This window comes from Camelina sativa, chromosome 14 (genome assembly GCF_000633955.1).
Source record: "Camelina sativa cultivar DH55 chromosome 14, Cs, whole genome shotgun sequence".
Classification (NCBI taxonomy): domain Eukaryota; kingdom Viridiplantae; phylum Streptophyta; class Magnoliopsida; order Brassicales; family Brassicaceae; genus Camelina; species Camelina sativa.
In genome coordinates this window covers 10,293,126-10,316,916 of record NC_025698.1, presented here as the reverse complement: position 1 = coordinate 10,316,916, position 23,791 = coordinate 10,293,126, and the positions used below count along the sequence as shown (strand labels likewise).

Here is a 23,791-nt window from a genome sequence, read left to right as displayed (position 1 = left end):
CAATCACGATTTATGAATCCCAGGATACAACCGATCACGAACTATTACAGTAGCACACCAGTAATAGAACTCAAGCGAACAGATCTACGTTATACTCTCGAGACTACTAAACTAAGAACTTACTTGAACTAAGTAAGGGAGAGGGAGAGAGAGATCTTCAGAGGAAGGAGTGCTTATGTTTTTGTGTGTGAAAAATAATGAGAGGTTGTGCCTCTATATATAGTGGAAGGAGGGAGGTCTCAAGAAAATTTTCACTGAATATTCTCGGAGTGCTGCCCAAGTTTCTTGGAGTTCACACCAAGTCTTTCCAAAAAAATAAAGGAGCCTACAACAGTCTCAAGGGCCAAAAAGCCCAAAAGCCCAAAAGCCCAAGAGACCACAGCCCACAACTAGCCCAGCCCGCCCCGCATCCGTGCCTGGCCCGTCCCGCGTCCGTGCTTGGCCCAGCCCGGTTCGGTTTGGTTCGCGTGTGGGAATCTTCTCTCTTCCATCTACACCCTTTTGAAACTAGCAGAGTGTGAAACTATATATATGAGTGAAAAATAAGTCATATTTCCGATGTGGGATATTTCCCAAACCATCCCAAGTAGCTTACTTCACACTCTTATTTCTCATTCAAATCAACTCCTTTTTGGACGTATGAATATACCACCTTGTAGTACTCGTTACCAGCTTTCCATTGCACTATCAACCCAACAATTCCGATCAGCCATTTGGCCGGAAGGTCGCCGGAAAGTCACTGTCCCAAAACCTGCAATTTTCTGAAACTTCTTTCTGAAAATTCAGTTCCAACACATTCTTGATGCTGTCATAACCACGGCTACTGGTATCGCCTTGTGCAGACAAGATGTGACCACTAATCAACTGTTCATTCTCCTCAGTATACTGATTCGACCACTTATGTTTTGGTTGTTTTGACTGTCAAGGCCTCTAGCTCCGCAGCTACTTCTTTCATCCTTGGCCTTTCCTCTCCCATCAGTCTTGTACATTCAACAGAAATTCTTGCAGCTTTCTTGATCTCCTCCCTCTGATTATCCTCCTTCACCACTTTCCCATCAATTACCTCATGCAACCTATTCTCTTTCGTGGCAGAAGCAAAGTAACTCACCAGATGTTTTGACTGCTGTGGCCGATCAAAGCATATTGCCTTTTGACCTGAGATCAGTTCCATGAGGACTACCCCGAAGCTATAAACATCGCTTTTTTCGTTCAGCAACCCTGTGGTGTAGTACTCTGGGTCTAAGTAACCTAGAGTGCCTTGCACCATAGTTGTGAGCTGCTCTTTATCCATCGGTATCAGCCTTGAAGCACCAAAGTCAGCTACTTTTGCAGTTAAGTTTTCATCCAGTAGGATATTGGCAGTCTTGATATCTCTGTGGATGATCAAAAAGAGTCCCACTGGGAATGAACTCATAGACTAACAATGGAACTTCAGTCTCTAAACAACACCCCAAGAGCTTTACCACGTTCCTATGGTTGATTTGTGAAAGCACGAGCACTTCGTTGATGAACTGCTCTACTTGGCTACTGTCTCCAATCCGAGCTTTCTTTATAGCAACGATGGAGTTGTCCGGTAATATACCTTTGTATACTGTTCCTTGGGCTCCCTGACCCAGGAACCTGCTCTCTTCATAACCATTGGTTGCTTCCTTCATGCCTTCCTCGGTAAAGATTTTGACATCAACTTTTGATGACCCTGCTATTGACATTCGATGTATCAACATGCCGCCGCCATTTTGCTCGAAGAATTGTTGTCGGAGCTCAGTGTTTTTCCGGTGCTTCGTTGTCTGTTGTATACAGCTAACGGCAATCAGGAGGAACAAGAAGCCGATGGTGGTTCCTAATCACATCATAGATGATTTGAGCGAGTTGATTAAAAGAAAGAATCTAGAACCAACCAATGAAGAAAGCTTAATTAATTACCAAGTAAAATTTGAGCAGCTCATAGTGGAGTTCATAGTGGCGGTTAAGTCGTAACCAGATGGGCACTTGCAATAGAAGCCTCCACCATCCTTGAGTCTACAGGTTTTGGGATCGGCACAATTAATTTATGGATACTGCTATTAGTAGTACACTCGTTGATGTCTGGTCCAAGGAAACCAAGCGCAAGATGCAACAAGACATGTATGTATGAGGAAAACAATTAACACAAAAAAAAAGAAGAAAGAAATATATTAATACCAATTAGTACCTTGACAACCGTTTGGAAGATATGGATTCCCATCAAAATCTTCTAAGCATTTGCAGATGTAACCCTTTCCACGAGTAGAATCAATACATTCACTATTCTCACGGCATATGCTTGTGTTTCCAGCTTGCTTGCATGTCTTGTTTCCAATAGACCAATCCAGTGACACAGGGAAACTCGTGAGATTCCGGAGGTTCTTCAGATCTTTTGAAGAACTGTAGTTAAACTGACCATATTCAACGAGAAAAGCGTAGGTGCAAGGATTAAACTGATATACAGAAGTTTTAAATTGACCTTCGGAAGCATTAAATTGGTTCACGAAACGATCTGAGCCATATTGGAATATATTGGTATCCGACCGGACAGAGACGTCTGTTTTGCAGCAACCTACACCATTACATTCTCCATTTTCCTCCGGAAGTGCATTGCATAATGACAGGCATCCAGTTGAGTAATTTTTCTTGCCAAAAGTGCTCAGAAGTGCCAAAGCGTTACAGCCTACTAAATAAAACTTGTTGTTGGCCGAGAGAGAGAAACTACCACGCAGCCGATACCCGATGAGAGTTTCATTAGTACTATTCCTCTGCTCGTCGTTGCAAAGTGAAGATCGGTTAAAGATAAAACTAAGCTGGCTACTGTGGTTAAAAGTTTTCACTTCATTTTTGTTGCCTATGTAGAGATTCTGTTTCTCGTCGCAGGTGAGACTAAAACTGTCATCCCCCGGATAGTAACAACCTGAAGAAATGCCAAAAGGGTAGTCGATTGTGATGTTGCCACATTTAGTTTGGCAATCCTTGCGAGGTTGATGTTGCCCCTTCACCAGCTGCTGCGTATATGCAAAGAAGAAAATAGCAACCAAGAACACACCCTCCTGCAACTTCATCTTCTACCTTATTCTCTCTCTTTTTTTCTTTCTTTTCTCTCTAAATGTGTTTCTCTTTTGAGGTTTCTCTCATCGCCACCTTATTGGCTTCTTATAGCTAGGAAACAAACACTTGTTTTGACATGTGCTCTTGATTCGTTTTCACTGACTCGTTGAATTTCAGATATCTTCCATACTAAAATTCAACATTGACCATGTCATTGTGATGCCAGAACAACATTTAAAGTATACAACTCCAAATTCCCATGTTATATCATCTCCCAACGTCTAAGTCTGCTTCCATTTTCCGGCAGTTGAATTTTTTTTTTTGCATGACTTTAAGACCACACGATGATTGGTGCTTACAACTTTACAAGTAATCTTACAAATGTGAAGAAAAGCAAAGATTCAGAGTTGAGACTACACACGTTCAAAAAATTTAAATATGTCAACTTCAAACTTATAATTTATTTTCTCTTTTCTTTGCGTGGAGGATTTTGAGTTTATAAATGTCAACAAGTTCTTGAAGCGTTTGAATAGTTCTTGCCCTATATTTGTCGCTGGCTTACTCTTCAAGAGGATCTCTATTAGAAATTTCCATGCAAATCCACCACTTTCACCAAATGAAAACAAGAGTTATTTCCAAGAAACTGCGAGAAAATCTTGAGCAAAAACATTCTTTAATTTGACAGACCAGACATAGAAAATTTCAAGGGATTGTTTTGTAGAGGTAACTCTGTCAATTTACTATATACAAATACAATCTTTGACAGACCGGCTATTTCATGTTTCTCCGATGATTATGGCTCATTTTGATTGGCTCGCTCGTCAAGTCGTCACTAATATGAAAGCTATTGTTTTTTAATTTTTTGTTAAGAACCATCGTTTACTAAAAGATCATATATCTAACAAAAAAAAAAATTGATGATTACAAAAGGGATCTCATTACAAAACCAGAGCAATCTTAGAATTGCAGCACGAATGATAAATTTAATTTAGAAAATGCAATATTAGAATTGTATGTAGAGTAACAAAGCAATATATGAGTCAAGGCTCTCATCATCAAATAGGTAGTTTGAAGCAAATGAGCCTTTTGGAGTTACGTACATACCACGCAACATACAAATATCAATTGAGGCGGGAAGGCCTAATAATATTTTAAATATTGGGTTCAAGAAGGTTTGTGGCTTCTTCCTTTAATTTTCCCAGGTGAAGTTAATGTTGTAGCTTAAGGACTTCAACTTACATTTTTGCAATACGTGGCCTTTCCTCTCTTGTACACTCAACAACAACTCTGGCCACTTCTGTGGATCTCTCTTTCATTATTGCAGACATGTTCCCACTTCCCCAGAAATTGCAGGAATCTCCAATACTACAATCACTACACGAAAACCTGCAGATTAGGACTACCATTTGTGACTGAATTTTTAGTCGCAAACTTTTGTGACCGTTAAGCGACATATTTGCGACGGACTAACGACACCAAATTACATTTGCAACATCGTTGCTATTATGCGACTGTTTTGGAACAATGTATCGACAATAAAGAGTTAGTTGCAAAATAATCACAATTGATGACGAATTAAAGACTGAAGATTTAGTCGGCAACACGAGTCGCAAAACTGTCTTAAAAGCACGACGTATTTGCCACTTCTAGTTTGCTTTAACATTTATAGTCACAGATCAGTCGATAAATGATGTCGGTAATAAACGTGGTAAATATGAAATTTTTGCGTTTGTACTGAACATTTGCGACCTTTATTTTGTCTCTATTAGGTTGTTCAAGAGTAGTAAACAAGTCGTAGTTTGCGACTCTTTTTTTGTAGTCGCAAATGCATCGCAAGGAAGTCGGTCAGTGATGTCGGCAAAAAACGTCGTAAATGTTGAAGTTTGCTTTTGTACTGAACTTTTGTGACAAAATAGTCGTAATTTGCGACCGTTTCACTGGTAGTATCAAAGGAGTCGCAATGTTTATACTATATAAGGCATCACTCTCACCATTCCATTCATATCGCTCTCATTAGTGTTTAAGTACAAAGACTGACAGGAAAAAAAAAGTCAGAAAAAAAAAAAGGAGTTTATTTTTAGAGGAGAAGAAAAGAAAAAAGAAAAAAGAGTTTTTTTTGTAGAGGGAAAGAAAAAAAAAGTGATTTTTAAAAAAAGTGGTGGAAAAACTATGTGGAATTCATCTCGAGAGTGGATATATAATCGGATCGACGGAAGAACAAATAATATCTCTAAAGAATTTTTGGCGGGGTGGAGGAGTTCATGAATTTCGCAAACAGCTAGCCTTTAGCACAAAACAGTAGAGATAGGTTTTACTGTCCTTGCGTAAAATGTCATAACGATGTTATTTTGCATGGTACGACAATATCTAATCATTTGCATAGTAAATGATTTATGCCAAATTATTATGTATGGTCTGAACAAGGAGAAGATTATAATGTGCTAGGGTAGGAACCAGTAGTCATTATCCTAATACAGGTTATACTAGTACTGGTAGTCAACCTGGTAGTCAACTTGGTAGTCAACCAATAGGATTTGAGGGAAATGTGTATGCTGAGATTGTGAATGATGCATTTCATGGTACCACGCCTTTTAATGAGTATCATGAATATGAAAGTGGATATGATAATGTTCAAGAAGAACCTACTCAAGAGGCGAAACGGTTCTACGACATGTTAGATGCTGCAAATACTCCACTTTATGATGGATGTCATGAAGGTCATTTGCAACTATTGTTGGCGTCTAGGTTCATGAACATCAAGGTAGACAATAATTTGTCTGAGGCATGCATGGACGATTAGGCTGAATTGTTTACGGAGGTTTTACCAGAGGGTAATCAAGCTACTCGTTCATACTACGAGACAAAGACTTTAGTGCGAAAGATAGGATTGCCATACCATACAATTAATGTATGTATAGAGAATTGTATGCTCCTCTCGAAAGAAGATGGGAATTTGGATCATTGCAAGTTTTGTGGAAATCCAAGGTACAAAAATAGTGAGGGAAGAACTAGAATACCCTTCAGTCGTATGTGGTATCTACCTATTGCTGATAGATTGAAGAGGATGTACCAATCTGAGAAGACCGCATCATCAATGAGATGGCATGCTGAGCATGATTCAGAAGATGGAGTAATGTGTCATCCATCTGATGCGCCAGAATGGAAGAATTTCCAACATTTACATCCCAGATTTGCACAAGAAAAACGAAACGTTTACCTTGGGTTATGTACAGATGGTTTTAATCCGTTTGGGATGTCCAAAAATCATTCTTTGTGGCCTGTGATCTTAACTCCATACAACCTACCTCCAGATATGTGCATGAACATCAAGTATTTATTTCTTATGATTCTGAACTCTGGACCAAACCACCCACGAGCCAGCCTTGATGTTTTCCTCCAACCATTAATCGATGAGTTAAAGGAGTTATGGTATAATGGGGTTGAGGCTTATGATATCTCACTAAATGAAAATTTCAACATGAAAGCTATTTTTATGTGGACAATAAGCGATTTTTCAGCGTACGGTATGTTGCCGGGATGAACTACACATGGAAGATTAGCATGTCCAATTTGTATGGATGACACTGGTGCTTTTCAATTACCAGCTGGGAGGAAAACATGTTGGTTTGACTGTCATAGGAGATTTCTTCCTACAAGTCATCCAATGCGGAAGAATAAAAAGGACTTTTTGAAGGGAAAAGATTCATTGAATGTCTATCCACCTGCATCTCTGACTAGTCAAGCTATATATGAGCGTATAAGGAAAGCCAAAGCACCTAAAACATCTGTCTGCGGTGGGAATGGANAAACATCTATTTGCGGTGGGAATGGTCACGAAAAGAAAGTTAAAGGCTACGGAAGATGGCATAATTGGCATAAAGAAAGCATATTATGGCAGTTACCGTACTGGGTCGATCTGAATTTAAGGCACAACCTGGATTTGATGCACATCGAGAAGAATGTCTTTGATAACTTGATGTACACTGCTATGAATGTAATTCGCCACGAAGAAGGTGAAGTACCTGTATATCCGATACCAGTACCAGATATATTCACTCAAGTGGGTCGTCCATGCGGTAAATGTAGTGAATTTTGGTTAACTGAAAAATATTACAAATGCGCACATGCATATGTTCTGCACAATTGTGCCTATTTCCAGCCACATGAGAGGTATTTGCAATTCACCAAAATTAATTATAACCATATATTCTTAGGTAAATTTTAATATATCTACTTTATGTTGACAAAACACAGATTGTTGGAGGCGCAAATTCGATATGAATATCCAGGACTATCTGATGAAGATGTGAGGTCGAAAAGAGATGAAGATTTTCATGAATGGATTAAGCAATATGTATGGATGACTATCCACCTATCTACTATATAAACATGATAAATATTGTCTTTTAAAATTTTGTTTACTAATATTACACATGTGCGTGCTGGTTTTGAAACTTTTCCTCCATGGGTCCATGAAGTCGTGGACGGTCCTGAAAATAAAGTCAAGTCATGGCCAATATATTTAAAAGAGGTTATTTGTTTCACACCAAAGCTCACGGTCTCACTAAAAAAACAATGAATTATGGGGTATGTGTCCGAGGACAAACTTATTCTGATGCATCTGACGAGGACGATTTTTACGGGACCGTTAAAAATATCATAGAGCTTACGTATCCAAGATTTTTGAATTTACGGATCACACTTTTCTATTGTGAATGGTATGACCCTACTCGAATACGCGATGGAGGCATTGTTGATGTGTTGTCATCAATGAGATACCAACATTATGAACCATTTATATTAGGTATTGTTCTATTTAAAATAAATATTTATATTTGTATATATATATATATATACACATCTAATTGGAGACTTCTTTTTGACGTGTAGGTTCTCAAGCTGATCAAGTTTGTTATCTTTCATATCCTCACACTAAACGACCTCGAAAATTTTGGCTCAACCTTGTAAAAGTTAATCCAAGGCATGCTGTACAAAGAAATTTAAAAGAAAATGAGGTTGTTATATTGCAGCAAACAGTTGATGATGGAATGACAAATACAATAGAGGAGATCATAATTGACAGTTTTGTAGATGGTAATCATCCTAATGAAGAAATTGATTTTGAGATCAACGACGCTGATCTAGAAGAATTTCTTGGTAACTACTCGTCGTCGTCTTCAGATGAGGATGAAGATGATGAAAATGAAAATGAGGAATACGATTAATTTTCATGTTTAAAATTTGTGTTTTTGTAATTTTATTACAATCTTAGACACTTGTGTTATTGTAATATAAGAGTTATGTTTTCTACTTGTTTTCTCTACTTATTAGTCACAAAAGAGTCGTAAACTACCACTACTTTGCGACTACGGTGTGACTAATATCTGAAGTTGTGATTGAATTGCTTCTCTTTAGCGACTGATTTAAATTAATTTAAGAATTTTTCAAATATGAATACAAAACATGTAACCTTATACATTTCTATTTATATCTGACGTATATTATTTACCAAATTTGTAAAACAAAATCAATAAAACACCAAATTTTACAATTATGTTCATATCCACCAAAACATTACATGTGTTTTAGAAAGGAAGAGTAGTTAAGGTTCTATATCTTTACAAAACACTTACAACTTATTTTGTTTGATGTTTTGTTAAACTTAAACTCTTAAATTAGAGTTTACATGATCAAAGAGTCCTATCCAATATGTTTTTGGTGATAAAATCCTAAATAAATTTATACTCATATTTCAGAGTCACAAATAAGTCACACTTTGAGACTCTAGTGTGACTGAATGTAATATTTGCGATTGTTTAGCCACTCTGTTTAATTTTTTAAAATTGTTCTGTTCAGTCACAAAATAGTTTTTAAGTACCACTACTTTGTTACGTTTTACCGACTCATTGAAAATTTCCCCAAAATTATCTGTGAAATAATTAGCGGTAATAATTTCCCCCCACATTAAAAAATTCCCCCCCCCAACAAATTAAACCCGAAATTATACTCTTAATAATATCCCCAAACCCTTTCTCTCTGTTTGTTGGGGACCAAACTCTAGAATACCCTTGCAATCAAAAGTTTATTCATCAATACCCTTTTGTGGTCTAAATACCCTTTGACAAAGGGTTGACCAACATATCTCATTTTTACCCTTAACCCAAACCCATTTTTATTTAATAAATCAAAAAATTTTAAAAAGAAAAATATGTGGACCCCATCAATTTTTCTCCACCGATCGGGTTCCTTCTCTCTCCCCTCTCTCTCCTCTCTCTCTCCCGATTTCGTCCTCGCTCCCCCCACTGTTGCTCCTCTCCTCCTTCCAATCGATACAAATCGAGTCCACAGAAATCGATTTGATTCCAAACGAAAGCAAAAGATTGGGATTGAAGCAAACAACAAAGCAAAGCAAAAGATTCAGGTGATATTCTTACATTTATTTACCAATGCAATTAGGGTTCTTGTGTTGTTGAGGTTCATCCTAAAGCAATTAGGGTATATACCTTGAATGCTCATTCAATTTATTCTCATTTGTATTAGTGTCGAAATGGGTCGCATACTAAGTGGATTCTAACACTTCATTCGAACTGAATCGTAAAAATATTCCGAAATAAATAGTGATTTTGTGGAGTCGATGTAGTACAACTGGTAGACTAGGTATAACTGATACGGGTACAATCGCTAGCTAGTATTTGGTACAACTGGTAATAGTTTGGTACAACTTAGACGGGTACAACTAGCACAAGTTTGGTACAACTTGGTAATACTATTTACACGACAGAGGTTCCAATGTGAGTTTTTTATTTTATTTCAGGCACAATGAATAATAATCGTCGGATAATCATCGTTTTTGATTACGGGGGATATTATGCAACAAGGGAAAATGAACTAAGATGGATTTCAAGAGAAAAAGTTCATCAATCTCTTAGAATGGAGACATCTATTGAAGAGGTCAGTTATTCTGCATTGGTTCAGAAAATATGCAGAAAGGCAAAGGTTGATGAAACTATGACTGAGCTAAAATTGAGTTACGTTCCCGAATCAGTGCATCCTAAGAGACCGATACACATACGTGATGATGATGATCTGATGTGTTATTTGGAAATGAATCTAGATCAATTCCAAGTTTTGCATGTGGAAGTCGTGAATGATGTTGAAATAAATCAGGGGGATGAGCAAAGTCGAGGAACTGTACGTTGTTCACTTAATGTCAAGACGCATACGTGCTTGAGGTCAGATACAAGTACAATGAGGAGAAAAAGGAGAGGCACACCATTGGATGGAGCAGTGGGCATTGGGGTATTCGAGGACGATATATCCAGTTCCTATCATGTCTATGTGGATGGTCCGTGACGATGTACGTGCTAAGATTGTTCTTCCTAATTTTTATGTCACAAAAAGAGGAAGAAAACCAACAAAAAGGATTCCATCAGCCGGAGAACATGGACGCAGGAAGAAGAAGAAAAATTCGAGTAGGAGCTGGTTTGATAGTGAGGGTTCTCGGACTTAGTTTCTTATTTGGAGAACTTAGTAAAACTTATTTTTCCCTCGGTACAACTATTGTCATTTGTGTGTGTTTGTTTTTTGTGGATTATCTTGATAGACATGTTTGCTTATCTTTAAGGGAAAACTTATTTCAGTTAAATTGTGATTATCTTCCTTAGGTTAGTTGCCAAAAATAATTATATTATTATTTATAATTAAAAATTGTAATTAAAATTTTATAATTAAAAATTGATAATTAAAAAAAACAAAATATCTATATTATTATTTATAAATTTTCAAATAAAAATAAATATGACAATTGTATAAATAATTAACAACAAAAATATTAAATATACATAACTAATTGAAAGAAAGAATTGTCATAACAATTTTCATCATATTCAAGGTTTATCATGAAACACCTTATACTTTAAGGGTTACTTTGTCGTTGTAAACCACATATAATTACAAAAGTTTAGAAAATTATGTTTTCAAACATATGATCGCATGAACATGTGTAAATGTATCTCAATTAACCATAAACCATGTGTGCAACTAAAATTATTGGGTTTTGACATGGTATAACTAATTACAATAAAAAATTCGGAATTGTACAACTTGTCAAGATCGGTACAATCTGAAAACTTGGAACAACTAGTGCATTTTGGCGGCTACACATGTGTAAATTGGCGGCTACACGTGTTTAAATTGGCGACTACACGTGTTTTTTATGTGTCAAACAAAATTTTAATTTTTGAAAAATTAAATTGGAGCGAATTATCTAGGGCTTCCAATCGATTTGCGATTTTGGGGGGTCCAAAAAAAATTCATTCCTCTCCCCTCTCCCTCTCTCTTGCGATTTCTGGGTCCAAAAACAAAAACAAAATTTCCTCTCTCTGGGTTTTTTGGGTTTTCGATTTCTGGGTTTTCGATTCCTCTCTCTGGGTTTTCGATTTCTGGGTTTTTGCGATTTCTGGGTCATCTCAAATCTTGAAATCTAATATAGACAGCTGAAGATGGATAGGAGCAGAGATATGAAGAAAATTAAGAAAATATGTTTTCTCGTTTTTTTTGGATGTTTTCTTGTGGTATGTCTCGGAAGATGGTACGACTAAGTAGAACTTGTTCTTGGAAGATGGTACAACTACGTAGTACTTTGTAATAGTACAACTAAGTAAAACTTGTTCTTTGTAATGGTACATCTAAGGATCGTTTGTGTGGTTCCATTTGCCGATTGCCGGTAATTTGTCTTGTTCTTGTGTGTTATTTTGTCTGCTTAAACACACAACATAAATTTTGATGCAAACTGAGTGTTGTACTTAAAAACATAGTTGTACTTACTTTAACATTCCAACCAAGTTGTACCTAAAAACATAGAGTTGTACTTAAAAAAGAGAATTGTACTTAAAAAAAGAGAGTTGTACCTAGTTAAACATTCCGAGTACTTAACAAAAACCATAAAAACAACCAAAGAGTTCACATACTGACTCATAAAAGTTCACATACTGACTCATAAAGGTTCACATGCTCCTTACTTTTTCGAGTTTTTCTGCCTTGTTATAATAGGAGTCCTTACGACAACGGAAGGTCCCGTCCCCTTCTTACACCGTGCGAAGCAACAACATCCACATACCCATCAACTTATGATTCGAATCCTTAAGCATATGGAAGAAATGCTTGAACTGTGGGTGCCCTAAAAACCAATCTAACTCCTCTTCTTTAAGATGACCGCCTAATAAGTTTACCGTCTCTGAAATAAAACACTTTCCAGACATCTTGAAAGGCTTCGTATACTGGGAGTAATCGAAGTACATATTCAGAGGTTGCATTACGTCGCATTCATCCTCAGATCCCTGCAAGACACATATCTAGTTATACCAAGTTTTTCTAAGTTATACTTTTTCTAAGTTTTCCTAAGTTATACAGTTATACTTTTTAGAACGAATTCTTATTTGAACGGTTATACAATATAGAGAAGATACATACCGATGAATCCTTATCATTTGACTTCTCAATTGAGTTCGTCTTATCGGAATCACGTTCAGATTCATCCCCACGATTTCCTTCTTCTTCGAGATCTGCTGGGGGATTCAATTTTTCCATATAGCTTGGGTTCTTTGTACGAACCATTACGACTCTTGCACACAAAAAAACAACTGATTTCAACTTCCACTTCACTCCAATTCATGAAAGAAATCGACGAAATCCCAAAATTGAAAACCAAATTACCGATTTTGAAAAACAAATAACCCAAATTCGAGAAACACCAACCGATTTCAACTTACCCAGAATCGAGTTATCCTTAGTTGCACTTGAGGGAGAAGAATAATTAAGCGGGATTTGATCGAGGGAGAGGGGATTTCGTGAATGAAGGAATTCGAAAAGTTGGTTGTTAAAAAGGAGATCCGATTTTAAGTGGATTGTCCGAATTTTGTGAGTTTAGGTAGGTATAAGGTGGTTGGATCTGCATATAACAAAAGGATATTAGGATTTTTTGTCTTTAACCACATTTTTAACTAAAAAAAATATATATATATGTTTGTTATTATCGAAGGATATGAGAATAGAAGTTCGATTGCAAGGTATATTAGATTTTAGTCCTAGATTTCCCCAAACCCTAAAATCTCTCTTCTCGATTTCCAATTCATATCTCTCTTCTCTTTGATTTCGCTTAAACCTTCTTTTTCTCTAATAATTTCTGAGGTCTTCTCCGATGAAATCCGGTGGTGGTCGTGGTTCTAAATCCGGTGGTGGTCGTGGTGCTAGATCTGGCGGTGTTGGTAGATCTGCCGGCGGTTTGAGACCAACCAGAGATATTGCTTCGTCGTCTCAGTCCTCTAACCCTTCCTCCAACAACGAGACTTCTACACACTCCCAACATTCTCATCACTCGCTTCCATCTCAGTATATGCCGGCACCGATGCAGCAGTATTCTTGACAACCTTCTCCTCAGCCACAACACCGAGGCTTTCAACAACAGCTCCACTCCCAGATGCAGAAGCCACCACCACCGCGTCCACATGATCCGGTGTATCAACAGCCGGCTCCTTTGAATTCGGGATACCAACCGCCGCTTCAAAATCTTGGATATCAACCACCGCTGAACCATCCGGCTTATCCACTGCCGCTTCATAATCTGGGGTTTCAGCCGCCGGCTCCTCTGAATCCGGTGTATCAACAGCCGGCTCCTCAGAATCCGGGGTTCCAACCGCCACCGGCTCAGAATCAGGAGGATCAAGAGCATCCACCACCGGCACAGAATCAGGAGAATCAAGACTTCCAACAGTAACTTGAGGACTTGCTTGCACTTCCTGGTCGACAGCATCTTCCGATCTTGAGTCCACATCCCATCCCCGACACTCAAAGTATATGGTAAAATATTTTTTCCTTTTATTTTCTCATTTGATTATCGTTTAGATAAAGAAGTAGAAGAAAGTTTTGTGTGTTGTGTTGTAAAGTTTAAGTTGTGTTGTGAAGTTTGGTTCTTTTACATTACACTTTTCTATTGTGATTCATTTGTTTATGTTTGATGGCTTGTAGTTTATAACTTAACACTCTCATATTTATGTAACAGGTTTGGACGAGACAAAGGAAAGCTATCTCGTGTTATTTATGGGATTTTTAGGAGAAAGTTTGATGGTCCATACTTCAGCTGGAAGGCTACGCCCTTACACATACGAGAGAGATATTTTAGATCCTTTGCGGTAATATGTGACACAATTTCTATTTTTTTACTATTCTAAGTTAATGAGTTTGTCTTCTGTTTACTTACTTGACACTTACTTTACATTGTTGTACTGTGTAGCGAAAATACAACTGGGATGTTGCGATTACTGAGCTTGTGAGAGAAGGATTTTTGAAGATAGCGAAAAAAAGAATGAAAGGAATTGTAAGCCAAGCAAAGACGCATGCTGAGCCACCGATTTGGATCAATCCTACGCTTTGGAGAGAAATGTGGGAGCATTGGGACACATCCGAAGCTAAGGAGAAGAGCTCTAATGCATCCCAAGCCCGTACTTCTGATCGTGGCGGTCTTGGACTCCACAAACATCTATCCGGCCAGAAATCTTACTTGCAAATTCAACAAGTAACATTCTTTTTATCCATTGTAGGAAGAAAAATTGGGACGTCCTGTCTCGCTTGGAGAGGTGTTTGTCGCAACACATACAAAGGCAGATGGAAGTTTTGTTGATCAGAAGGCCAAACAAGTTGTTGAGACATATGAGAAGAACATAGAAGAGGTAATGTCTCAAATGGAGTTTGATGGTACAGACCACTCCTCGCCGGAATCTACTTATGCAACCATTCAACAAAAAGATGACATTTTCTTAAAGGCAATTTCCTGTACAATTGTCTTTGTCTTGCCTATGATAATTGTCTTATTTTGCTAAGCTAAGTATCTGATTTTGATTGGTATACTTTTGACTGATGCTTAAGAATCCTTGATATTGATATACTTTTGACTGATGCTTGAGAATCCTCGATGTTGATTATCTGGTTTTGTGTGATATTTCTATAAGTGATTTGTACATAACAACTTATAATCATGAATCTTTCATTATGTTTGTCTTGTTAATGCTTTTCTCTTTTACTGTTTGTTATGTTTTTTTTTGTGAATGATAAACTCTTCTTCTGTCTTAGTGTACTGTAACAGATGCCAAGGGAACCCCCTTTGGACTTGGAAGTCTCTCGGAGATAATCACCAAAGGGAAGAGAAAGGCTACTTATCCAAGCTCTAGTCCAACTTCGCTCTTAGAGATTCAAGAACAACTCCAGGTTGCTCGTCGTAAAGTCGCTGATCAAGATGAAGAAAATGCTCGACGTGTCAGAGAAGATGCTAGACGTGATGAGGAGCAACGTAACGCTCAAAACCGCATTGCAACCTTGGAGATGCTCATATCCTACTTGAAGACCAGTGATCCCGGGCTTGCAGAATTCTTGTCTACTCAACCACCAGCCCATGCGCCATTCACATCAGCAGCACCAGCAGCCAACATCACTCCAGCCACAGCGGCCAATGTCAACCCACCCGCACCAACAACTTCAGGAGCTATATCACCATCTACTTCACCAATCACTTCACCAGCGACTTCACCAACCACTTCACCTTTGTCAGTATCATCCTCTCATCCTTAACTAACTAATTCTATCTCTCTTAAGCCACTATAACTATTTTTTGGATTGTGTAGTAGTATTTCTATCTCCCTTAGCCTAAAACTATTTTCTGGATATGATCATTGAATGATTTGTATGTTTTTGGTTAATATCATTTACATGAATTCGGGATTTTAATTTTGATTCAGGTTTTTTTTTTTCAAATTTAATTGTATACTGTCCCAAATTACTAGTTATAGTTTCACTGATTTGCGACCATTTAAAATTTAAAAAACCACAAAACAAGTACCAAATTCGTTGTATATACGTCACGATTTTGGGACTAAAAATACTTAGTCTTCAGTCAGTCACAAAACATTCTGACTCCTTTGTGACTACCCTGTGACTGAAACAGCGACTATTTTAGGACCAAAAGTTTAGATTTTTAAAGTTCAGCCTCAACACTGTGGTGTTTAATCACTCTTCGAAACGTAGCTAATTTGTGACCCCCATATCGTCTGACCCAAGTCGTACTTTACAACTGCGTAAATAAGTTACTGTAAAGTCGTTAATTACGACGGTATTTTGCTGTCTGTCCGTAATCGCTAATTAACGACCATAATCCTTGTCTTCAATGTGTCGCAAAGAAGCGACTGTTTTGCGACCAAAACATTTTGTGACCAAATATTTGCGACGGTTTACAACAGTCCTTAAATTGTCGCACATACCGACTTAGCGACTGATTTGAGACGATTCTGTTGGTCACATATGACATGTTTTCGTGTAGTGAATCACAAACAAGACCATGTCAATGTAGCACGAGGAGAACGTTGAAGTATGCTTCATATTCCCATATGTATATATAATTTATGACAAGTGGGGGATGCAAGGATTCTTCAAATGGGAAGAAATGGTAATATATTATTGAATAGTGGACGACATTGCTCAACCTTCTTCGTCAAACTCTACTCTAATTATTTCCTTGACATACCCTTTTACTTAACAGTTATTTAAATTGATTTTCTTTTTTCACATATGAAAATTTTTGATTAATAGGGAAGATGTAGAAGAAGACTCCTGATCACAACATCCTCTGGTTTCTTTTGATGCTTTTTGTTGGAAAAAGTTTGAGTGTTCCTTAACGAATTTGTTTTTGTCGCCTTTATAACAACATATTACACTTAGAATATATGGAGTAGTTAGTTTTTTCTTTTTTAAAGAGATAACACCGTAAGACAAGAATATAAAGCATTAAGATTCCTTTACAACACAAGAAAAAATCACATTACATCTGCTTTTGTCAGAGCTGCTGGACTGATAAATATCAGCGGCCAGCTTCAATGTCTAATATTGCAACATTCTTAATGCTGTCATAGCCAGTGCTACTGGTATCACCCTGCGCTGATAAGATTTGAACACCAAGCAAGTGCTCAACCTCCTTCGGAAACTGATCTGACCACTTATGTTTGGTCGTTTTGGCTCTCAAGGCTTCTAGCTCTGCAGCAACGTCTTTCATCCTTGGCCTTTCCTCTCCCATAAGCCTTGTACACTCAAGAGCAATTCTTGCAGCTTCCTGGATCTCCCTTTGATTATACTCGTTCATCACTTGGCCATCAATAATCTCATGCAACTTATTCTCTTTCATGGAAGAAAGAAAATAACTCACTAGATGTTTTGAAGTCTCTAGCCGTTCAAAGCACAATGCCTTCTGACCTGAGAGCAGTTCCATAAGGACTACTCCGAAACTGTAAACATCGCTCTTCTCGTTCAGAAGCCCTGTGTTGTAGTATTCTGGGTCTAAATAGCCGAGAGTGCCTTGCACCATAGTTGTGAGCTGCTCTTGATCCATCGGTATCAGCCTTGATGCACCAAAGTCAGCTACTTTTGCGGTTAAGTTATCATCCAGGAGGATATTGGCAGTCTTGACATCTCGGTGGATGATTGGAATAGAAGCAGAGGAGTGAAGATAAGCAAGAGTTCCAGCGACTTCTACAGCTATTCTCAGACGGTGTTCCCATGTTAGAGAAGAATCAAACAGAGAACCGTGCAAGTGATCGAAAAGAGTGCCACTGTTAATGAACTCGTAGACTAGCAAGGGAACTTCGGTCTCTAGACAACATCCCAAGAGCTTGACCACGTTCCTATGGTTGATTTGTGAAAGCACGAGCACTTCATTGATGAACTGCTCAACTTGGCTACGGTCTCCTAGCCGAGCTTTCTTTATCGCAACTACAGAATTATCTGGCAATATACCTTTGTAGACTGTCCCCTGGCCTCCCTGACCCAAGATTCTGCTCTCATCATAACCATTAGTTGCTTCTTTCATGCCTTCCTCAGTAAAGATTTTAACATCAGCATTTGATGGCCCTGCTCCTGAGAGTCGCTGTATCAACATGCCACCACCATTTTTCTCAAAGAATTTTTGTCGCAGCTCGGTGTCTTTACGACGCCTCAGCCTATGTTGTATGAAACTAACGCCAAGAAGGATGACCAAGAAGACGATAGTGGTCACTGATCACACGCATCGCAGAGACAGATAGATGATTAGAATGAGTTGATGCGGGAAGAAGTCCAGAAAAAAAGTGAGAGGGGAAGCTTACCAAGAAGAATCATAGCCCATCCAAACTCTTTACGCTTGCAGCTCATTGTGGTTGTATCTAAGCGGTAACCAGATCGACACTTACAATCAAAGCCTCCATCTCTGTTTCTACAGGTTTTGGGATCCGAACAATTATGTTTATGGTCACTGTTACTAGTCGTACACTCATTGATGTCTGGTCCAAGGTCAAAGAGAGGGCAAGATACAACAAGAAATATATGTATGAGGAAACCAATTAACACACAAGAGAAGAAAGAATGAAAGAAAGCAAAAGAAATTAATATAAAGTACCTTGGCAACCGTCTAAAATGTATGGATTCCCATCAAAACCTTGGTTACATGTGCAGATATACCCGCTTCTAGTAGTAGAATCAGAACATGTGCTGTTCCCACCGCATATGCTTGTGTTTCCAGCTTGCTCACATGTCTGGTTTCCAATAGACCAATCTAGTGACACAGGGAACTTCTCGACATTCCGCAGATTCTTAAGATCTTCTAAAGAACTGAAGATAAACTTATCATCTTCGACGAGAAAAGCGTAGGTGCAAGGATTAAATTTATGAACGGAAGTCATGTTTGGTATGCGAAATGAAGCAAATTTGTATGTATAATCCAAGGGGAGAGAGACGTTTGTTCTGCAGCAACCTACACCATCACATTTTCCATTTTTGGCCGGTGGAACATTGCATACTGACATGCATCCAGTTACATAATCGTCCATTCCAGAAGTGCCCACAACTCCTAAAACATTACAGCCTACTACAGTAAACTTATTGTTGGCTGAGAGAGATAAATCATCCAGTCTAAAATCGTAACTGCCCAAAATTTCATTTCCTTGGGCGTCGTTGCAAGAAGAGGATCCATTAAGCAGAACTTGTATCTGGCCGCGGTGATAAAAGTTTTTCACTTCAATGAGGCGTAAGACATGTGGCCTATCATCCTTGCAGGTGATACTGAAGCTTTCATTTCCGGGATAGTAACAACCTGAAGAAATGCCAAAAGGATACTCTATTGCGACGTTGCCACATTTAGTTTGGCAATCCTTGCGAGGTTGGTGTTGCCCCTTGACCAGCACCGTATAAGAAAGGCAGAATATAACCACCAAGAACAGACCCTCCTGCAACTTCATCTTCTACCTCTATTTTGTCTCTCTCTCTTTCTCTCTCTAACTTTGTTCCTCTTTTGAGTTTTCTCTCATCAGTCATCTCCTTGAGGCCTTTATTGTAGGAAAAGAACCTGTTCCCATTTTCTCAGAAATTGCAGGAAACTGCTAGACGAAAATTCAACTACTCAATCAAAACCCTGTACGTTTGCTTCAGTCTCTGTCCCGGCCCCTCTTATGTTTTCTTGATATTTTGTTTGCTTTAACTCCTAGTGAAGAGTCCAATTTGGTTTCTCCAAACAGTGAATTGTCTCTTACTATTCAAAGAATAAGACGCTTGGTATGTAATTGCAAGGAATCTTCCTTCTCTTTTTTTCTCTATGTACAAAAAATGAGAAGAGTAGTAAATATTAAGACTACAGTGTCACAAAGTCAACCACTTTTAACTTTTTCGTCAACGTCAATCATTACTAATAATAATCTCATTTGGATTGGCTCTACTGACTCTAATAGGCGTGAAAGCTGTTTTTGGAACCATCATTACTAATATCATCACTCAACAGAGCATATTTTTGTAACAGAAAAATTATTTTAATTGTTACAAAAGCAGAGCAATCTTATGCAACAAGAATGGTAAAGTTAATTTAGAAAACGAAAATATCAAAGTTTTAGGTAGAGTAACAAAAAAAATAGGAGTCAATGAGCCTTTTTCAAATCTAGCTACGTACATACCACCACGCAATACACAAGTATCAACTTTGGAGTCAGGATGGGATATCTAAACCCATTAGTTAGGTCCAAATACATATATATTATGGAGATTGAAGAACAAGAAGATCGAAAGTATTAAAAAACAAACACTAGACTCGAATTATAACTCTTTTGTTTTTTCCGTTAGCTTACACATCAAAGGGGAGTTATAAATAGAATAGTTGATGATCTATAAGATCGACCTTACATGGTTTTTTGAATGTCATTTTTTGATACTTAAACAGAGTGGTAATGATATATATCAGCGGCCAGCTTCAGTGTCCAATGTTGTCATAGCCACTGCTACCTGTTTCTTCTTGTGCTCAATATCCTCTTCTTCAGGTTATTATAATATCATCTACTTTCCTCTCCCGTCACTCTTGTACAGTCAACAAAAAATCTTGCCGCTTTCTCTCTTTCATTATTGCAGTCATGTTCCCATTTTCCAAGAAATTGCAGGATTCTGAAATACTACAACACAAACAAGACCAATTAAAAGTTATTAACAGTTATTTTAATTGGTTTTCTTTTCAACATATGAAAAGATTGATTAATAGGGAAGATGTAGAAGAAGAACCCTGATCACAACAACATCCTCTGTTTTCTTTTGATGCTTTTTGTTGCAAATTTTTTTAGTGTTCCTTAACGAATTTGTTTTTGTCCCCTTTATACCATATTATTTGTAGCCATTGTTTTTTTCCTTTTTTAAAGAGGTAACACCATGAGATAAGAATATGTGAAGCATTAAGATTCCTTTACAACACAAGAAAAAATCACATTACATTTGCGTTTGTCAGAGCTGGACTGATAAATATCAGCGGCCAGCTTCAATGTCTAATATTGATATATTCTTGATGCTATCATAGCCAATAATACTGGTATCACCCTGCGCTAATAAGATTTGAACCCCAAGCAAGTGCTCAACCTCTTTCGGATACTGATCTGACCACTTATGTTTGGTTGTTTTGACTCTCAAAGCTTCTAGCTCTGCAGCTACGTCTTTCATCCTTGGCCTTTCCTCTCCCATAAGTCTTGTACACTCAAGAGAAACTCTTGCAGCTTCTTGGATCTCTCTCTGATTATCCTCCTTCATTACTCGCCCGTCAATAATATCATGCAACCTATTCTCTTTCATGGCAGAAACAAAATAACTCACTAGATGTTTTGAGTTCTCTAGCCGTTCAAAGCACAATGCCTTTTGACCTGAGAGTAGTTCCATGAGGACTACCCCGAAGCTATAAACATCGCTTTTTTCGTTCAGCAATCCTGTGGTGTAGTACTCTGGGTCTAAGTAACCTAGAGTGCCTTGCACCATAGTTGTGAGCTGCTCTTTACCCATCGGTATCAGCCTTGAAGCACCAAAGTCAGCTACTTTTGCAGTTAAGTTATCATCTAGTAGGATATTAGCAGTCTTGACATCTCGGTGGATGATTGGAATAGAAGCAGAGGAGTGAAGATAAGCAAGAGTTCCAGCTACTTCTATAGCTATCCTCAGACGGTGTTCCCATGTTAGAGAAGAATCAAACATGGAACCATGCAAGTGATCGAAAAGGGTGCCACTTGCAATGAAATCATAGACCAACAAGGGAACTTCTGTCTCTAGACAACATCCCAAGAGCTTGAACACGTTCCTATGATTGATTTGTGACAGCACGAGCACTTCGTTAATGAATTGCTCAACTTGGCTACGGTCACCAAGCCGAGCCTTCTTTATGGCAACTATGGAGTTGTCCGCCAGTATCCCTTTGTAGACTGTTCCCTGGCCTCCCTGACCCAAGATTCTGCTCTCGTCATAACCATTAGTTGCTTCTTTCATGCCTTCCTCAGTAAAGATTTTGACATCAACATTAGACGACCCTGCTCTTGAGAGTCGCTGTATCAACATGCCACCACCATTTTTCTCGAAGAATTGTTGTCGTAGCTCGGTGTCTTTCCGACGCCTCAGCCTCTGTTTTATGTAACTAATGCCAAGTAGGATGACCAAGAAGACAATAGTGTTTACTGATCACACACACACACACACACCACAAAGACATATAGATGATTAGAGTGAGTTGATCTAGAAAGCAATAAGTCCAGAAACAGTGAGAGGGGATGCTTACCAAGAAGAATCATAGCCCATCCAAAATCTTTACGCTTGCAGCTCATAGTGGTTGTATCTAAGCGGTAACCAGATCGACATTTACAATCAAAGCCTCCATCTCTGTTTCTACAGGTTTTGGGATCCGAACAATTATGTTTGTGGATAGAACTCGTAGTAGTACACTCATTGATGTCTGTTCCAAGGAAAAAGAGGGCAAGATGCAACACGAAATGTATGTATGAGTAAAACAATTAACTCTCAAAAAAAGAAAGAAAGAAAGCAAAATAAATTATTATCAAGTACCTTGGCAACCGTCTGAAGTGTATGGATTCCCCTCAAAGCCGTCTAAACATTTGCAGTTATAACCCTTTCCACGAGTAGAATCAAAACATGTGCTGTTCTCACCACATATGTTTCTGCTTCCAGCTTGCTCGCATGTCTGACTTCCAATAGACCAATCTAGTACCACAGGAAACTGCTTGACACCCCGCAGATTCTTAAGGTCCTCTGTAGAACTGAAGTTAAACATACCATCTTCAACGAGAAAAGCGTAGGTGCAAGGATTAAATTCATGCACGGAAGTCATGTTTTCGAAGCGATCTGGTCCAGTTTGAAGTCTGTTGCTATCCAACGGGATAGATACGTCTGTTCTGCAGCAACCTGCACCATTGCATTTACTATTTGGCGCCGGGGGAGAATCGCATAATGACAAGCATCCAGTTGAGTGGTTTTGCACTCCAAAAGTGCGCAGAAGCCCCCAAGCGTTACAGCCGACTACAGTAAACTTGTTGTTGGGGGAGAGAGACAAATTATCCAGCCTAAGCCGGTAGGAGTTGAATTCAATATTTGCTTCCTCGTCGTAGCAAACAGTTGATCGATTAAGCAGGGCGCGTAGCTGGCCGCTGTGATCAAAGGTTTTCACTTCAATGTTGCGTCTGACATTTGGTTTATCTTTCTTACAGGTGATTTTGAAATTCGTATCTCCGGGATAGTGACAACCTGTTGAAATACCAAAAGGGTACTCAATAGTGAAATTACCACATTTAGATTGGCAATCTTGTCGAGGTTGATGTTTCCCCTTCACTAGCTGCGTATAAGCAATGAAGAAGATAGCCACCAACAAGAACAGACGACTACACACCTTTATCATCTTCTCCCTTTTAATTTCTCTGTTTCTTTCTTTCTCTCTAACTTTGTTCTGCTTTTAAGTTTTTTTTTTTGTCAGTCATCTTTTTGAGGCTTTCTTTAATAGGAAACAATCCTCAGTCTTGAGATGTTGTCTTGATTAGTGTTCGCTGATATGCATACATAAGCAAGATCACGTTCAAATTTGCTGCATATATAATTCTAATATAGTAATATAATTACATCACAACGTCTGCGTTTGCTTCTGTTTAACAGTATTCAACGATTAGGAATAGGATGGTTGGTAGAAGCAATGAATCTTCAAATGTGAATAAATAGTAAAATAACTAAATATCAAGACATGTCTATGCTTAAAATATGAGATATCATCAAATATAAAACTACTTGACAATTAAAAAAAGTAGAGTAGTGGACATTGGTCAACAATTTTGAAATCTATCCTCTTGTGTGACGATGGTATGAGTGAAGCTGTGGA

General features: G+C 38.2%; 2 protein-coding genes and 1 pseudogene across 5 annotated transcripts; all 3 read right to left on the bottom strand.

Annotated features, from left to right (window-relative positions):
* LOC109128657 lies at positions 337–1,378 on the bottom strand (annotated as a pseudogene).
* LOC104740821 (wall-associated receptor kinase 3-like) lies at positions 1,801–3,071 on the bottom strand. Its single transcript, XM_019235479.1, has 3 exons — positions 2,192–3,071; positions 1,979–2,085; positions 1,801–1,887 (listed from the first exon to the last, which is right to left on the bottom strand). The coding sequence occupies exons 1-3, from the start codon at positions 3,069–3,071 to the stop codon at positions 1,801–1,803; spliced, it is 1,074 nt and encodes a 357-aa protein (XP_019091024.1).
* LOC104740820 (wall-associated receptor kinase 1-like) lies at positions 16,833–23,343 on the bottom strand. 4 transcript variants are annotated; one of them, XM_019235201.1, is made up of 4 exons: positions 19,062–19,195; positions 18,527–18,699; positions 18,237–18,410; positions 16,833–18,147 (listed from the first exon to the last, which is right to left on the bottom strand). In XM_019235201.1, exons 1-4 carry the CDS (start codon positions 19,097–19,099, stop codon positions 16,961–16,963), a joined length of 1,572 nt encoding a protein of 523 aa, XP_019090746.1. In that variant the 5' UTR covers positions 19,100–19,195; the 3' UTR covers positions 16,833–16,960. The 4 variants fall into 4 exon arrangements, with proteins under 4 accessions (XP_019090746.1, XP_019090745.1, XP_010459832.1 ...); XM_019235200.1 differs by lacking the exons at positions 18,237–18,410; positions 18,527–18,699; positions 19,062–19,195 and adding exons at positions 22,190–22,363; positions 22,474–23,343; XM_010461530.2 differs by having other exon boundaries at positions 18,527–19,567.